Source organism: Dromaius novaehollandiae, chromosome 2 (assembly GCF_036370855.1).
Source record: "Dromaius novaehollandiae isolate bDroNov1 chromosome 2, bDroNov1.hap1, whole genome shotgun sequence".
Taxonomy (NCBI): Eukaryota; Metazoa; Chordata; class Aves; order Casuariiformes; family Dromaiidae; genus Dromaius; species Dromaius novaehollandiae.
The window spans coordinates 43,543,326-43,562,244 of record NC_088099.1 but is presented as its reverse complement, the minus strand read 5'-3'; the positions used below and the strand labels follow the sequence as shown (position 1 = coordinate 43,562,244).

Here is an 18,919-nt window from a genome sequence, read left to right as displayed (position 1 = left end):
TTAGAGGAAAACCAGAAGTCAGTTATAGATGGAAATGCAGTCAATAAATGAAGTATACCTAGCCCAATTTCATTTTTAGGTTTCAATGAAATAAGCTGAATTTGAGCAAAAATATTTCAGTGGTTTTAAAAGCTAGCAATTCAGTCTCAAGTATAGCATTTCTAGGATTATACCCTATATAAAGCAGTATTAGTTGCTAGTTTTGTCTGTGTTAAAATTTACTAAAAATTCCTGAAATAACTTTCTGTAATTTTTCAAATCTGCTTGTTTTCTGGACTCATATTGTTTAAATTTTCCTTAAGTCCAAAGATTAGTATAACAAAACACAAACAACAAGTATCAACTAATAAACTAGCATTAGCATTTAGGTACAGTACAAAATTACAGGCATGAAAAGAATCACGCATCGCATGATTTCCATTTTTTCAGCATTTTTTGCACCATCAAGCAGGTTGCACATTAGCTTTTATTTACAATATTTAGCCAGCAGAGTTAGCACAAAGTATCCTGAAAATCCAGACTTCAAAAAGAATTAGAACCAATTCCCTTTTCATTTACATTGACTCTATAAACCCTGTAAATCTAATGCCATAAATGAATAGATAGCTGATGTAGATCAGTATTAATAAAGACTCACTTTCTGTATATTTGGCCTTGAAATCAACTGTAATTGCATAAACTCTTAGAGCAAACTCTTTCCAGTAATATGTACTTGTGACAACTGAAATATAATACTACAAGGCACAAACCATGTACATTTCCACTTTTCTCTTTCCTCCTCCAACCTTCAAGATAAACCTAAAAAAACCTCTTTATATAAAAAATCCCAAGAGCCAAAATAGAAAGAAAAAAATAAATATTCAAACAGTGTAAAGTTTCTGTCAATGAACATATACATCCCAGTATCCCCCTGCATCTGTTTTGATGTAAAATTTCATATATCAGTCATATAATTAAACAATATTCAACACACATAAAATGATACGTGGACCAGTTGTTCAGTGTTGGGGGGGGGGGGGGATGTGTGTATTCACGGACACATACACACACGTGCACATGTGTTCATTTAAAAGAAACTTATGTCTTGAGAGCCACTCTTTGAGGCTGCTTAGATACTTGCAACATAAAAGTAACTGCTGAGTGAACTCAGATTGCTGATACTGCAAGGAAAGCTGCAAATGAAATGAAATTTATCACACGGTTCTTACAGTGGCCAGCATGGTTATCAGTAAAAAACAGAGGATATGCAGTTTTATTTCTACATATAAACAAATAATATCTGTAATTTCTGCAGCCATTTATAGGTCTGTGGTGTTGAGACTTTTGAAGCATGCTATATGTGCCTCAGCCCCTTCATTTGATTATGCAGTTTTTTATTAAATGAGTTCCTGGTAATGATATTAACTGCAGACTTACCCTGGCATTGGTCCATTTCCAGCAAGACTATAAACTTGACGAGGATTTAAAAGGTACTGAAATTTTCTATAAATTCTGAAGAGGTAAAAAAGACAAGGGAAAAATATTTACTTATGCTTTTGGAAATTTTTTTTAAAAGCTATCAGTGAAAGAATTAAAAAAGTAAACACACACAATAATGATCTGAATTACAGGATCTCATTAATACAAAAAGAAGATCAAATATTTGAAATTGATAAACATAATAATTCACATGTAGAGTGTTTTGTGGGCATAAAATTAAGACATAACTGCTACAAGCTTTTTACAGTCCAGGTGCCTTATATAGACAGATAGAAAGTAGGATAAGGAGGCATGATCACATAAGAAAAAGTAACTCAGAAAAACATTTGTAAGAGCACTTTGGTTACTAGTAAAGTAACTTCATTGTAAAGGAGAGATTTACTCCTGAAATTTACTGCTAGCACAAAATTAAAAGTATAATTATCTGCAAAAGCAAACTGGCTCTGCCACCTACCAAAAATGTCCCCATACATTGAACAACATTCTGAGAAAGCAAACCTGTTGTCAGCTACTGTTAGATTCAGTTAATGGGAACTTACATCTCCTTTGGATTATTTTTAAATGGAATGAACATCAAAAAGATTGAAAATGACTGTTTTAATTAAATTACACTCTTTTTAAAAATATCTCAATCATAGGAGGGAAATTATTGATATGGTATGTAAAGTGTTATTCTATTCCAGAAGGAACTACTGGGAAATATTTCTTCATATGGTAGAATACTTCAAAAATTATAACCTCATGAATTTGAGGTTACTTGTCCTAAAGGTATGACAAATGTTTTGTGTCTTGATTACAAGCATTAGAAATGCAATTTCCTACACTCACTACAATCTGGTACCTGTATCGTTTCTTATGTAGAAACAAGCAAAGACATGAAAGAGTTTGAGATCAGAATGACTGAATATATGCCTGGGATCTATGACAATAGTTTGAATTTATAAAACCTTGAATCCTCCTTTTAATTTTAATGTTTATGTCCTCAGGCTAATTAATATTTTAAAGAATACACTTATCTTTCCACCAGAATATCTCTTCCTTTCTTTTTAAATAACCTTTATTACTGCTTTAAATAAAATAGATGCATAATAAGAATTGAATTCTTTTAACTTAAATGTCCACGTGGTTTCAAATTTAGCAAAATAAAACTGTCTAGACACAATCTACGTGCATATTGGGGGATTTTTTTTAATAGAAATACATAATTTATCAGGCTAGATGGAAAAGGAGGGTATAAGAACACTGAATACAAACAAATTTATAATTATCTGTAAAATCGCTAAATTGGAAAATTTTCTTAACTTATCAATTATTTAGTGATATCAGCTTCTTTATAAAGCATTATATTCAAACACACACACACAATCTATTCCTGATGCCATTCATGACAGAAAACGTCAATGTGAAATGACTGGCTTCTCTTTGCAAACATGCACATTTTTGTCAAATGTTGTGATGATGACTAAGACATTTGACAGTGGATTTACAACACTATATTTTAGTTTCATATGCAGAATCTTACTCATGCAAAGGGATCCTATTTCTAATTTTCTAGTTAGCATGTGTAAGTTGCTTATCAATGACAGCAGCTGCTTCTCAGTGACAGTGATGCCACTTAACCTGGTCAAAAGTGCACTGACTTAACCTGTGTAGCTGACCTGAGGGAGTTCCTAAACAGTATTGTTATGAAGCCCTGAAGGCTTAACTGTTAGCTGCCTAAAAGTTAGGAGCTACGAAACATAGCAACCATTACCTACATTCACAATGCTATTGTTGGGTATCAGTGAAATGCTATAAAAACCTTCTTAATAAAGGGGGAGCTACGTATCTCTAGACAAAGCCTGGAAGTCCATCAGCAATAATGAAGAGATTACACTGAATCCTACTTGATTCAATGCATGCCATTCATAGATAGTGGTTGAACATCACTACCAGAAGAATCACACGATAATGACTCATTGTAAATGACACATCATGTTCTAAATTATTATAACACATATTTATGTCTGTGTAAAATTCATGACTTCATGATGATTCATTTCAGTTCATACATTCACCAAGAGGAAGAAACTGCCTGTGTTTGCCTTCATACTAAACTGTAACTAGTTCTGACAGTGTGAGTGACACATTCAAGACTAGGAGATGGATGGACAGCAATTTAGCGTTCCCGGTTTTATATGTACAATACTGAATAGCCTAACAACACTGACATGCTTTGGAAAAAAAAAAAAAGTTTGCTTTTATTTGCAAGGAAGGATTCGGACATGGTTGCCTTGTAACTCGTGATTTGTGCAGACAAAACAACGAGGCAGTGCAGTGGGTAATGCCACATAAGAGAGCTCTTTGTGACTGAGTGCAATTCCATGAACAAAGGCAGTTTATGAAATTACCACTTGTCACCATCCAGCTGGTACCTACCCCGTAACACAGCCTACCAACATACAGTTGTGCTTATGTAATTGTTCACTGGGTTATTCTGTGATCTAGATAATTCCGTAGATTAAAGTTAAAACACTAATCGTTAGAAAAATTTCTCTGCTGTCATTTCTTCCACTCTCTTCCACCATGCCCATGATACAATATGCAGTGTAAACCCCAAAACAGCTGCACTAGCGTAACTGAGGAGACAGGAGATTATAGCAGAAAGGGCCAAAAGGGATGAGATCTTTTGTAAACAGCTCTGCTGCTGAAGAAAATACCTCTGATTGCATGTGACTGCTTGGTCTGAGCTAGACTGAGCTATCTTTCAAATTCGCAAGATCACTGCTTTAGAAAGTTAGGAGACATAGAGGGACAGAAACCTGTTGGTATTCCAAAACTGATAGGAAAGTTGACTCCACCAGGGGAAAAGCGAGCCACAGCAGTGCCTTCTGCCATCTAGGGAATGCATCATTTCAGTCATCTGGGGGATGATTTAAGATGAGGGGAGTTTAGGCTTAATTTATCAAAAATGACAAAGAAGCCAAAGTCTTCACCCCCAAAATAAAAGAATGTTAATAGTCTTTTCCCCAGGACATAGAGCGTTTTAAAAGGAACATCTGCAATGACTTCTATATTCTGTTTCCATGCTAAATGAGAGCTTAGAAATCCAGTGTAATCATAAGGTGGGATGGAAGAGCTACTTTGAAACAAAGTTATCTGAAAACAACAAAGGTCAAAGATATCATCAACCTGCACTGCACAAGTACTGAAAGTGGAGTCAGCAGGAAACATCAGTGTACGGAAGCTGATCTCCAGTGCATCCAACTGCACATTTGTCAAGGAAACAATTGTTTAAACTCACCTGCTGGTCAGGCAAATAAATTGTAAAATGGGGAAGTTAAAAAAGTAGTAAGTGTGGCAAAACAACAATGTGATTTAGTAGTACTCTTATGTGAGAAACACTACCCTTCACAGTAACAGTGTGCTTTGGAAGCACCACATGCCATAACCACTTGCCAGTTGTATATTCTTTCTGTTGAAAGAACCTATTTTGTCAATGATGTAGCAATTATGTACATTTTATTCAGATTATTGAAAGCTGCTTGTCTTGGTAAGTTAGATCTTAAAGTCAGACATGCAGGAATGTTAGCTATGAGACAAAATGGAAATATTGTAATTTTTTCTGGCTAAATGTACTCACAAGTGTTTAAATTTCCATTTTATGCATAACTATTGAAAACATGTTAAATTGTAATGTAGCCCTAAGAAGACACCTGATTGGGTTTGATGAACTCCAATCCAATCTCATTTTAATTAGAGTCTATTTTTGGTCTGTGAAAGGCTAAAATTCATCAATTTTAATTCTAATCTGATACTTACTGCTTAATACATGTTAAACTATACACTTTTCAAACTTGTTATAAACCTATCTACGTTGGAATAAATCCTTTAAGAACAAACAGAAATGTTCAAATGCATTTGCATTTCTGGTGATAGGCAATAGGTACCTATCTCTCCATCTGAGAAGAAAGCATGACTGGATTATTTTCATAGTACTCTATTTTGTAATTATATCTGAAAATCATGTATTAGTTTTTAAAAGAGAAAGCCATACAGAAGAAGAACATGCTATTGAACACTATACATTTTGCATAAGTGTTCTTTATTAACAGATTCAAATTTTAAAACATTGATAAGGTAATCTAGATAAGGTTGTATAGAACACAGATGCTCCCAATACAAACTGTTTTTATCTTCTGAATGCACTCTTTCTACATATCCATTTATGTTTCCCACTACCCCTCTGTTGCAAAACTCAAAACCAAAACTGAAGTATCTACCTTCCTTTACATTAAAGTGATCAATCCTCTGTTCCTTTCCTCTGCATTTGAGAGATTTGAAAAGGTTTGCAAAATAAGAATGGAAAAGACAGCATTATTATTGGTGGAGGCCATTTACTCAATTTGGTGTCAGACAGATGCATGCACTCTCTCCAAGTCTAAGGGCACTGAAATGGGTTGCCTTACCATACGGCAAGGCATAAAATCTCATACAGGAGAACTGTGGGAACACTGGATTCTTGACAATATCTGCAATAACCTTTCTGTGTTCAATGAAAGTCAATTAGAAATCATAACTTCATTCATCATGATCCCTCAAATATAGCAAATCTTAAGTAAAGACTGAAGAACAGCTCTCACGAAAACGTTACCTTAATCTGACTGAGCCAAGATAATGAAATTCTTATCTATAAAAATTAGCAGCCCCCCGCTATATAAATTTTGCTTTTGTTACAACCTAACTTCTACTCTTAAGTTTCTCAATACCTGACTAGATTGCAAAATCACTATAATCAGACAGTGTGACCTGAATCACCATCACTGTGCATCCTGCAAGGCTATTTATGTCTTTAAATATCCTTTCATTTTACTTTTCACAATATATAACTGCCACAAAACTCAGCAAGTTTCCTCTCTTGCTGGTTACTGACCATATATCAGACATGTAAAAACCAGGAAAAGTAAAAAAGATAAATATTATTGTTCCCTGGAAGTGATTTCATACTTTAGATCAAATCTTTCAGGTACATGATCTTAAGATCCTTATTTTATCATTTTATTACGTTACTGGAATCAATACGAAATGTCAACACCTTAAAGGCAGACAGCAAACTCCTTTTAATAAAATATTCCATATGTTGAAGATCATTCCTTTTTTTGCCCCCTTTTTAAATCTAGTTTTAGATCAAGCCATGAGATAAAAACATCCCCTGCTGGTGACTGACTTAAGATATGTCTACATGGGTATGCAGTAGAGCTCTTGACATGCTCCTGCTAACACAGAAAACTTGAGTGCAACCTTGACAAATTAGTATGCAGTTAAACATTATATTTTCTGTGACATCAAAGCCCATTTAAGAGGTTCTTATACTTCACTACACCCAGCTGCTTGTTGCTGTCCTCATGCTACACACTTCATTGTGTAATGATGCTTGTAGGTAATGGTGTTAGTGAACAAAACATGTACACACATTTTTGAAGCCATTTATTTTTAATTCAAATCATTTCTGTGATCTGCTTGGCCCCATTAACAGTTGCATTAACATAAATGGAGAGGTGCCGGACTACTGTATGTGAATGGAAACGAGATTGGGATGGGGATCAGGTTTTAAACTTGCTTTAATGCAAGAGAACATGCATCATTAGATGACATCCCTCATGTTTATTAAGCCTATTCAGCTAGTAACATCTGGGACCAGTTCTGAGCTGGGAACTAGAAGTATGAAACAGCATTTCCTTAAACTGTTTCTATGTTATAACTAACTCGATTGGTAAAATGTTTCCTATCTACTCCCCCCCACCCCGTACCTAAAAGGCTGAAAAGTTTACTTACTAAGTCTCCAAAAGGTAAGTCATATATTAGAAAACAGAATACTGTCTACAGTTTAAAGTATTGGCCTTTTTTTGCATAATTAATACAGATATTAAAACTGTTACAACATGAAGTTTGCAATGCAAAATATAGCAATTCACAGCTTTACGCAAACTGTACAAAACCATACACTGAGTATAGTTACTCTTTCAGATGTGAAATGAAGCTGTTGCATAGAACTCATTCTAGTTTTTAATTGCAAAGTTTACAAGCATATGCTAATGTGTACCTATTCTAAACAGGGTAATGAGAATGTCCAAATGCGAGGCATAATACTATAAAAGGTAATCCAGTTTTGGATTTCTTCTCATGTCTAAGCTTTTCAGATCCATTTTTAAACACATCACAGATCAAATAGAGAAAGAAAATAAAACAGAGAAAATAATCCTTACCTTTCACCTTGTTTCCCACCACTTTTAGGATTGACAAAAACTAAAAGTGGATGAGTGCCTGGAACTGGAGTGATCTAAAAGAAGGGAATAACACAGCCACTCATTAATGCTGTGTGTTGCATTCATTTTTTCCTATAGTAGACAGAAAACAAAAAGCTTAATGCAAGCTCTATGTTATGCTATGTAATCCAGCTGGAAGTAATTCCACAATTTGCAATAATCCTCACTTCATTAATTTCCCACAAATTATAAGTGACATTTATGATTTTTATGCTAGCTGTCTGGCTTACAGCTGTGATGCCATTTTAACATATAATTCCTTTGAAATCAATACTGATATATATAGGTTATACCCATCAATAGAGAAGAAAACTTTCAATGAAAGAAATGCATAACTTCAATTCTGACAAAAGAGTTACTTCCTATGCCAAAAAGCTATGAAGAAAATGTATTTTGTTGCGAGCAGGAGGAGAAATGACACTACGTTATAAAGATCAAATATAGCTACATTAAATGAAATCTTAAATTTGAGGGAAACTCACAAACACAATAATTTTTAATTTTTTTAAATGACAGAAACCTGCAATACTGATATGAAATCGCACAGTTTTAAAAACATAACAATCAGTAATAATTAGCTCCTTTAAATAGCTTAGACAGCTGGGAAGTTGAGAAAAGGATAGGAGATAAAATGTGGTTGTGGAAGTTACAAATGTAGGGAAAAGAATAGAGAGGAGGATGAAGAAATACTCATACTGAAAGGGACAATTCCCTCTATCATGTCCTCTTCTTCTCTTGTGTTTGGAATGTTTTACATACTAAACTAACGTTTAACTAGTTTTGTCAAACCAACACCTTCCTTCTAAGTAATACTGTTAGTCTGCATTTTCAAATGCCATAAGATATGAGTGTTCACTGCTTTTGTTCCATTGACTTTGAAGAACATAAAAAATTTACATCAGATGAAGAGCTATGTCTAATACCTGTTTTTAAATCATAAAGTGAGTATTCATATGAAAATAGTATCACTCTTTTAGCCATTTATCACAGTTCTAAAGTATTTAAAAGCATATTAAGAGTGCAAAGTCAACATCTCCGAAGTCATGCACTAACAATTTAGATGGCCTCTGTTAGCTTAGATTGTCTCTGTTTCAAAGCGATATATATTGAAAATTCTTGCTCCAAATCCTTACTCATAATTCCTGAAACAACAGAATCTTTTCAGCTGAAGATTGCACAAAATATAACTTAAGGCAGAACCTAAAGAACATGAAGCTAAGGGGTTTAGTTTGACAATCCTGTATGTATCTGAAGCTCCTTTTTGCTTTTTCCATCCATAATTATACAAACAATGGGTCCAATTCTGCAACATCACACAGCATCAGATTCTGTTGCAGTATATCCTTAGAATATACTACTGTAGGTTGAAACACATAAAATATCAAATTGCAGGACATATTGAAGTTTGTCATATATTTAATTTTTATCTATTGTTTTAATCAATTTTAGTTATTTAGCCAATTCACAAGATGTTTGTTCCTGTGAACTAAGTGTAAACCGGTGGTGCTCATTGTGACAGAGATGGACTACCTACTGAAATCTCTTAGGACACAGGTTAATTAATGAGACTCATCCTAAGGTTATACATGATCTATTACTTCCTCTAATTAGAAATAATAATCCTGATCATTATGCTGGTTAGCTAGAAAGAAGTAAGATGAATGTGCCTAACTATGATTAATAGTCTTCTCTAAGTCGTGCAGATCTCCACTGCCACTGAGTTATGTGCACACTGCTCTCTGATGGAAGGAAGGTTTTGTCTTGATACTTTTCTCAATAAAAACTAAAGCTGATAAACTTATTTTTCTTTTAAATGTTTTATTTCAAAACTTAACCCTATTATTATAGGTAGGTGGTCTAGGATCATCAAAAAAAATCTAAAAAACAGTTTGTATTCTACTTGATTCCAAAGTAAGGTCTCTTACAATTAATTTCTTACAGCTTTTCTAAATTAGTTTTCTAAATAATGTAGATGTTTCCATATAATTCACAATGCGACCTAAGATTTGGAGTAAGTTGGTGAATATTTTCAAGTGTTAACCTAACATAATTAAAAGACAATTTTCATGAAGCTATTGGACAAGTGACTTAAATTTTTGGGACCAAGCCTGCAAAAGATTTTTTTTTTTTTTAAGAGGAAACCAATTATATATAGCTTCTCCCATATTTAAAACAGATGTCTCACAGGACTAACATGGGGATTTGCTGGGTATCTCTGATAGAATATCTTGGGATCTTAAATCATAAACAAATGCAATTAACATCACAATCTGATTAAACAGATCATATTTTCTATTAAACCAAGTTTCCCAAAAATCATCAAAATCCTTTTCTGTTCTTTGAAATCACTGAAGATCATGTTCAAATGAGAAGACACCAGCAAAATGTAAGTGCTTATTGTACAACTCAAGTAGTGTACTTCGGCCAGCTACGGTGGAATTACAGTAGCATAATTTGATCAGCTACAGAAATTTTTGCTCCAGATCATCCTGAAAATATGCTGCAAAAATAAACAACCTAATCCTGGAGTAAAATAAAAATTCATGATACATGGTGCTGCTACTGAAAGGAGATGCCATAAAAGTTCTCCTCTATCTAGAGCACTTTTGCTCACTGGAATTGCACAGATATCTCCCTGGAGCTAGAGGATTCTCCATGTGTTTCCAGTAGCACCAGTTTATTAGAGCTCTTCACACTGTGATTAGTTAGAGATAGCTTAAGCATTCTGTCAATAAATATTCTCGCCCTTTCACTTCATGTTTCATCTGTCACAGGCAATCTGAATACTACTGCAACCTGGGCAGATGAAGAGAGTCTTCAGAGCCATGGAAAATGATCCTGATAATATCCTGCCAGGCCATCAATGGAGCAGTCATGTGACTGCAGAGTGTTTTGCTATTTTTTCCCCCTTTTAGCTGTCATAAGAAGAATGTTTCATGAACCTAAAAAGATGAAACAATACAATAAGCCTCTCTATCCTGACACAATAAGGGGTATCATGAAATAATTATGAGGTATTCAGCATTTGATCTACAATAATGGAATCTTTGGCATTTCACTGAACCTTAATTCCAGCACATCAAAAGATAGAGAGAGTAGTCAATGATGTATATTAAATGATTATCGCATTGTTATCATGATGATCATTATATCCTGAGGAAATCAAGAAGCAGCATCACATATACGAATATTTACACTACTCAAAACTGCCCATTTCTTGAGGAAAAGAAGTCTAGCAATTCAGGCAGAACTTGTGCCCTAACCTCCCTACAATAACATTTGCTCATCAATCACATGCACAAGTACATACTATCAGGTTTCTTTTAAAGTAGAAAAATCTCCATTTTTAATAGATAAAGCTACTACTGCAGCCAACTTACCTAGCTCCACCCTCGATTGTGATGTGCCAAATACTATTTTTGGAAATGCCTGGACAAATATCTTTGAAGTTTAATCCATCCGTCTATTAGTTAAAAGATCCAACAATGATCAAGTCATACGCTCAGTTTTATCAAGTAACTTCAAACAATGTTGCATGACAGATACTAAAACAATCAAGTTCATCCTCACTCCACAATCCAAGTATTATAGAGCTAGTACTCCTTTCCCTTTAATGTCTTAGGAAGTCCTATCAACCATATCAGAAACAGAAGATTCCTGTAAATGGAAATCCTGTACAGATGGAAGAAGTTATCTTATTGTCATATTTTTAAATATGTAGGAGGGAAGTATTAGAAGAACATATATATAGGAAATATTTTACTTTTAAGATTGCTCATCCTATTGTTATCTTCATACCTAAAAATATCTTCTTAAAATTAAAATAACAACAATAATCGCACCTGAAGACCTTGTCCATCTACGGTGACTGAATTTGCTCTTTGCATTTTGTTCCGTTCTCCCAGTTTGTTCATTTGCTGGGGGCAACTCTTCTCTTTTTTCACTGTTGCCTGCCTTTCCTTTGAGAAAAGAATAGAAAAAGAACAAAATGGAAATTTTAACACATTATATAAATGCTGTTGTAACTTACACAGTGCCTGTACAAAATTTGCTTTTTCACTAGAGAATAATGTCAGATTCTGCTTTAATGAAAATGAGATCTCAGTCACGCTACTACACAATATCTGTCCACTTCACATAACATCTATCTATGTGCCTAGACATCAACTAGGCAATAGACAGATTGAAGTGTGCAGTCACAACACGAATTAAAGCAATGATGTGAAGATAATCTGGCATTGCAGGTTGGCATTCTACAACTTGAAAGCCAATCATACAAAACCCTTAATCACTTAATAAGCATATTTATAACAGCCAACACAATAATTTATCAAAATCTAGTCCTAACTGCTGGCAAAGGTTGGCTGTTCTAAGATACTTTGCCACTTTGGGCAAAATATACCTATTCTAAATGTACCCAAATCAATTGACTGTCTATCTTTAAAAAATAGCTTTTTATATTTTAAAGCAGGTTTTCATAAAATATGTATTTTGTACCAGAAGGACTATACTCAGTCCAGGGGAAGTTGTGAATCTGTATCAGAATCTAAGCAGTTGGCAACTTTTAATACTAGCAATACACAGCACAACCAGGTGGTTATTAGAAAGAGGAAAGCTCTTCAAGAAAAGTATGTTGCTGTAATCATATTTTCAACTGCTGTGAGGTCATTTCAAAGAACTGTGAAAGTTAAAAAACAAACAAACAAACAAAGGAAGGAAATATTGTCCTTGTTCTTTGCATCTCATTTTCTTTTCTATTTATAAACTGCACCCAGTATGTCCTTTTAGCATGTCCCAAAAATGCACCATAAAATAAGACAGCAGATGTTTATCAAATGGAATCAGCGTCCCCAAGCCCAATTGCACTCCAATCACTTTCCTCACTTCACAAGTGCAAGGAGGCTTTAAACTAGTCGGGGGAATGGGCTGGCACAAAGCTGCTGCAGCAGAAAAGAGCATGAAGGACATACACCCCCTGCAACTGCACTCAGTAAGCAGTTCATTAAACGTTACCATTTACGTTGCATACTAGGCCAAACTCATCTCTGTGGTACCTCTGATAAAGCCTAAGGGGTTTCACTAGCAATTAATCCATGTCACTCTTTCTAGAGCAGTTTAAACTGGTAAGAAATGTTGACACAGACTCTCTGGGATGAACAGTATAACTCTCAGTTTAACACAGTGCCTTCCTAGTATTACTGTTTCATTAATATGGTTGCAAACAATCACTATTTTTACACCATCTTTGGTTTCCTTAAATTTGAATACCAACACAGTCTCAGTCTGGTCCTGAGGCAAACAGTGCTCTGAGTCTTCCCAGGCTGCTTTGGGTAGCCAGGTGCTCTGGAGAACTGTGGCAATCTGGTCACATTTCCTATAACAGGACTGACAAACACATGCCATGGAATAAACAGGGCAGTCTACACTATTTCCCATTCACAGTGAGATCCCTAAGAGGCTAGTTAACTGAGCTCTTGAATGCTTTGAAAAATGAGACCCGTTCAAGAGAAGGTCTAAGAGTCTAGCCTACATGTTGCTAGAAAATAACCTTTAATGTATGAAGAAGAAAATAGTAAGGCTCTGTAGAGGAAATTACACCAACTCATCCCAGCTCTAACCTTCAAAACACAGACAGACATACACTGCCCACATCTCTGCCTAAGAAATCACCAACTCTGCATTTATCTATGCAATGATTTTTACAAACTGGAGCCAAGATGAAGAATCCTAGCAGTATAACATTTGTGATCTAACACAAACATTAATGTGCTGTCCCATTGGTTAGTGTCAGGAATGGAGAATAGGACAACTTCAGTATGAGGGAAGTTTCACATAAGCAGCAGCTCTGGGGTTTTAAACAGCTTTGCAAGTAACTTCCCTTAATATGAATTGCTTAAAAGTCACTATGTGTTATACAGAGTAAGTACACCATGTTAGACAGGATTTTGCATTACCTGATGTCATATGGCCAAATCTGGCTGTTGAATATTGCAACATATTCAAAAATCAAATCAGATGTCACTAATGCTCATAAAAAATCCTGACTCATAACAAAAATCAGAGATGGAGAGAGAACTTCACACAGTCTATAAAAATGTTACGTTGAAAAACATATTTGTGATAGTTCGAGGAAGAAGACAATAGAAGGGAAAAGGCTGAGCATATAGAGGATGCATGTTTAAAGAGTTTAAAACAAAAACAAGAACACTGTTAAAGAAGCTTACTCATAATGTACGGCACCAAAAGACTCCTTTCATATTTCATGCTATTACTTAGAAGAAGAGTATTTATACATTGCTGAGAACTATCTTTACATAAAGGATGTTTACCATAATGCCCAAACCTCCTGTTATCAATCATTCACAAAATAAAACCAGTAATAATTACCTCAAAGTTTTGGGGTTTTTTTACTTTGTCCCAGCATGAGACAGACAGCAGCAAATATGCTCTACTGGTCCTATGACTGCTGTATCACCTTTCAGAAACATTCTTTTCCTAATTTATACTACTTGGTCCCATAAGCAAGACAATCTCTTACCTCACAGACTAAGACAGTTTCTCTTAAGCAGTGACTCAATAAAATCATGCCATACACATCACACAACACAAGGAAAAAGCATATTCATGATACAAAACTGTCTGGAATGTTATAAAAAATCCAATATGCAGACTGGACCTTGTTATCTTTTTAGGCCTACTTCTTTCAATGATGATTTTTGAAGAAAGTACAAATAAAGTACTTCCTATTACCTTTCTTCTATACATATGATACCACATTATATGTCACTGCATGTATGAAAAGTAATGTTTCCGAAACATTCGTCATGATGATAAGAGATTCTAGATTTCCTAAAATTATAGAAACTACATATCTGTCACACTATGAGGATCTGACTTATGATTTATATGAAATAATGTAATAACCTGCATCTTAACTCTCTACTGAATATTTCTATTAAAGGTACACAAAAAGAAACTTTTGCCATGAAAGATTTTAATTGAAAATTATCTTGTAAATACTCTTGTACAGATATTCTATATTTTATATTAAATAGAAAGCTAGCTTTCTAATCCAGTTGCAAATGACTACTTGAATAAATTTCAGGAATTAGGGAATTACTAAGATATCCAAGATTATCATGAACTAAACAATGTCATTTCCTTATGAGATAATAACTATTTAATAAAATCATCTTTGGATAATAGCATACCAGTTCTAACTTAATGTTAGAATCTGACATGCACTGAAAATAAGCAATATTATAAAATACAAACATGTATTTTCAAGGTAAGCAATGTTTATACTATAATAGTGCTGTGTTAATATCTTTTTTAATTAAAGCATACAAAATGATCAAGGTATCTCTGAATCATTTTTTTTCTGGTGGACATGCATGAAGTTGATAGAGACTGAATACAGCATTTTTAAAAGCTATTGTACATTTTGTTGGCTCAAAGAATCAGGCTTTTCCTTTTTTTGGTATATGTCAGAGCATATACCTTTCAAAACAGCATTTATCACAGGAAGAATCTTTTCTACCCATTTTTGCATCTCTCATGCCCTCTTTTCTCCCCTTGAACTCCCACTTTGAAATCATTATCCATTAACTGATAGGCTGGAGCTTCCACAATTCAGTATCACTCCAGTTAGATCACTGTCAAATAAACACTGCCTCTCAATTTTACCTATCCTTTATTCACCCAAGTAAGAAAAAAGAATTGATAAATGAGATAGGACCTTTCAAATGACAACACAGAACGCCATGTCTAGATAGTTAGCTCAGCCCCAAAATGCACTTTATAGCAAGAAGAATGTCCGTTATCATGATCTATCAGTACTCATGTATACATGGATGCCTCCCCGTTATGCACCTCAGGGAGCAAACCTCCTAAAGTGGGTAGCGTCTGTTGGAAAAAAAGAATGTTAGGCTGCAATACTGAACACCTGGCATGGCAAAGGGGCTGGAGAGAGCTCTCACAAGGAATGCTGCCTTGTAGCAGTTGTATTTAATAAAAAACATATAAGATACTTTTTTTTTTTTTTTTTTTTTTTTTTTAAACACATTTGCACAACCACACATCCCCAGTGTTTTGGATTCCATATCATATAATTTACACTCCTAAGAGTATGTGTGGGATCATTTTATCACCAGCTAAAATACTGGAAAATCTGAGGATTACACTCTCTCATACAGTAAAAAGAGATACCTGGCACTTGGAGAGTACTCTCTTTATGTTGTTTATTTTCTAAGTTTTTGAATCCTCATCCAAAGTGAGGAATCTTATTTAAAAAGATTTCTTATACTATGATTGACAAGCTATACAACATTTATTCTCAGTCCTTTCTTTCCATGCACAGATACATTTTTTCCTTTAAACAAAATAGTGATATTTAGAAATATCACATGCTATTGTAGCTGTTGCCATGAGAAAACAGAAGACTAAAAACTAATGTTTTACTAAGTAGTTTTCTGTTTATATTTTAACTGCTGACATGGAATCCAGTCCTTATGCAGCAAAAATTGATTTTGTCCACCTTGTCTCTTATTCAATTTGCAAAATTCTGTATGTTTCTAAATTATTTTGTACATAACTGAGATTATTTAAAACTTTATTTTTAGAATCTATACATTAAATAGGCTTGTAAAACCACTAGTGAATGATTAATTTCATTAAACAATTTGTCAAACAACTACTGAAAACTCCAGATGACTTCTGTATGATACTTACTTCTTTTACAATACACACCTTCTGTTGAGGCATATACCCTAAAGTCCAGCTTGGGGGTGGTGGTGCATAAGGAAAGGACCAAATTCAATATTACTATGCGTAAACCGAGAAAATTACTAAAATTCTTTTTTTTAGAACTTTGAGACTTGAGTTTGAAAGGTATTGATTTGTCAAAGAATGGAAAGGTATACTCAAATTTTTACAAGATGAAGCCTATGGATGCTCAAATATGTGACTTGAATGCCAAACTGAAGGTTTTTCTTTTTTAAAGGAATTTGGAGGAAGAGGAGGTTGGTCTTTTTTTTAGAAGTCCTACCATGATTCCTTAGAGCTACTTTGTTTAATGACCTGGCAGTCTCCAAGGGATACACTAACTGTGTTTTAATATGCAATGAAATATTAGATTAAACACTCCTAGACTGCCATTTTGTAAGCCTACATGATATTCAAGACCCTACTTACAAAAATTCCATTCCATGTAATTTCTGTTCGTAGTTACCCAAATAACCAAAGAGAATGAAGGATTCAGGCACCCTGAAATCTGATGACGGGCAAGCCTGGGAAGGAATCTATCTGTAACAGATATTGAATATTATATCCAACTAACTATGATATAGATGGGCCACGATATTTTGAAAATTCACTTTATAAAGTTATCTCCACATTTCCAGCTCTAAATGTGTGTACATACTGATCAGAAGTATTAGGACACCATATCATACTGCCGTGAAAGTTCATGGAGCTCAATACCCAGCTCTATGTCCATGGGCTGAAGCTAAAAGTCATCCTGTGGACAAGATTAGTGACCAAATCAGTAGCAAGAGCATCTGTCCAATAACCTATATGTGCCTATCCCATAAAGAGAAAATAAGGCTTCTAATAATTTGATAGCTGTTGTGTCAGAAACATTATGTCAATCAGAACGATTAAGGGGATCCTCATCAAGAGGATTTTCAATAACTTTTTTTTTTTTTTTTTTAAGCATATTCCTCCTTTCTCACATGGCACTCCTCAGTTCCAAACGTTTATGCTAGGAGCCTGAGATCAGCTATGTGCATTACTATTTTGTCATCCATAATACTGGTAGCCACCTTCGGTGATAGCTGGAATGAATACTATGTCATCTGAAAATTCCCTCTGAGGATAAGAACTCTCTGACTGTAAGACTATTATGAACAAGATCGTGAACTTATATAAAATTTGTGTTGCTTTCTTAAACTGTCTTAATAGAGATACAAAGACTTCTCAAAATCACAACCAATTTCTCATTTAGCACATCAGCCTCGGTTCATTTAGTTGGCAGAAGACAACTTGCCTTACACCTTGCATCCATTCAAAATTTACATCAATATGTAACAACAGTAGGGATCAAGACTTTTTATTTAATTTGAAACCTAAAATAAATTTGGGCTACAGCAGGCAACTATAAACGTGCTTCGAGGAGGAAAAACATTTGGAAAAGTATTTTGAAAATAAGAACATGCTAAACTCCAATGGGAGAGTATGTAAGGAACAACATAGGGACAGAGAGTAGTGATGAATTGTGGGCAGGCAACTAGATATAACTTAAAATGATTGAATGTCTGCCATTTCAGTTTATCAGCATCTTATTATTTTAACATTGAACTGTGTTTGCTGAACAGATAATTAGCTAGAAAGATACATTTTCCTCCAGGGCAATTATTAATTTCCTTCTGACTTCAAAGAAATGAAAAAGCTCTTATTGTAGATAAGCACACCATTATATTTCAGGTCTGTTTTAGATTCTCAGAAAACTGAATCTGCAATATGATATGCAACTGAGAAGGAAAAAATGGTATTCTTCTGTTTCAGTTGCTATGTCACTACTTAATATCCAACAACAGGATTTAAATTCTTTCCCCATAGAAGTATATATATTCAAATAACTATTCCTGCTGTGTCTATGTTCACAAACTCACAATAAGGCTAGTACTCAACTTCCATGGATCCGATTGCTCATAAAGATGCTTACACACTGCACTGACTTTCTCCACTCAGTGTAAAGTTTGGATTCAACTGAGTTAAAATAGATCTCTGCTATAAGAAAAAAAGAAGAATCATTTTAGGATTCAAAAAAAAAAAAAAAAAAAAAAAAAACCCACAAGAGAAGGGATTAAGAAAGCTCAATCTTCAACCAGCAACTGCTAATTCCCTTATTCTCCTTCTGCATCTCTACATTCCTATGCGATTAACATTTACCTACCTCACCGGAAGACTGTATTAGAAAAACATATTATCAGATATGGAAAAATACCTAATGAATTATGTTACAGTTACAGCACAAGTATGAGCTATTCTATTTCATCTCTCTAAAAACCAACAAAGAAAATTCTTGTACGATATCATTCTTTTCTTCTAAGGTACTTTCTGTCAGCATCTCAACA

The 18,919-nt window shown here is 34.4% G+C and overlaps 1 protein-coding gene across 8 annotated transcripts in view; it reads right to left on the bottom strand.

Moving 5' to 3' along the window:
- DGKB (diacylglycerol kinase beta) overlaps positions 1-18,919 on the bottom strand; it is a 360,499-nt gene that overhangs the window by 218,047 nt on the left and 123,533 nt on the right. For all 8 annotated transcript variants that reach the window (XM_064506349.1, XM_064506348.1, XM_064506347.1 and 5 more), the window contains 3 exons: positions 11,627-11,743; positions 7,725-7,798; positions 1,417-1,491 (listed from right to left, as the gene is read on the bottom strand). In XM_064506349.1, coding sequence (XP_064362419.1) covers positions 1,417-1,491; positions 7,725-7,798; positions 11,627-11,743 — 266 coding nt within the window. The remainder of the gene's footprint in view (positions 1-1,416; positions 1,492-7,724; positions 7,799-11,626; positions 11,744-18,919) is intronic.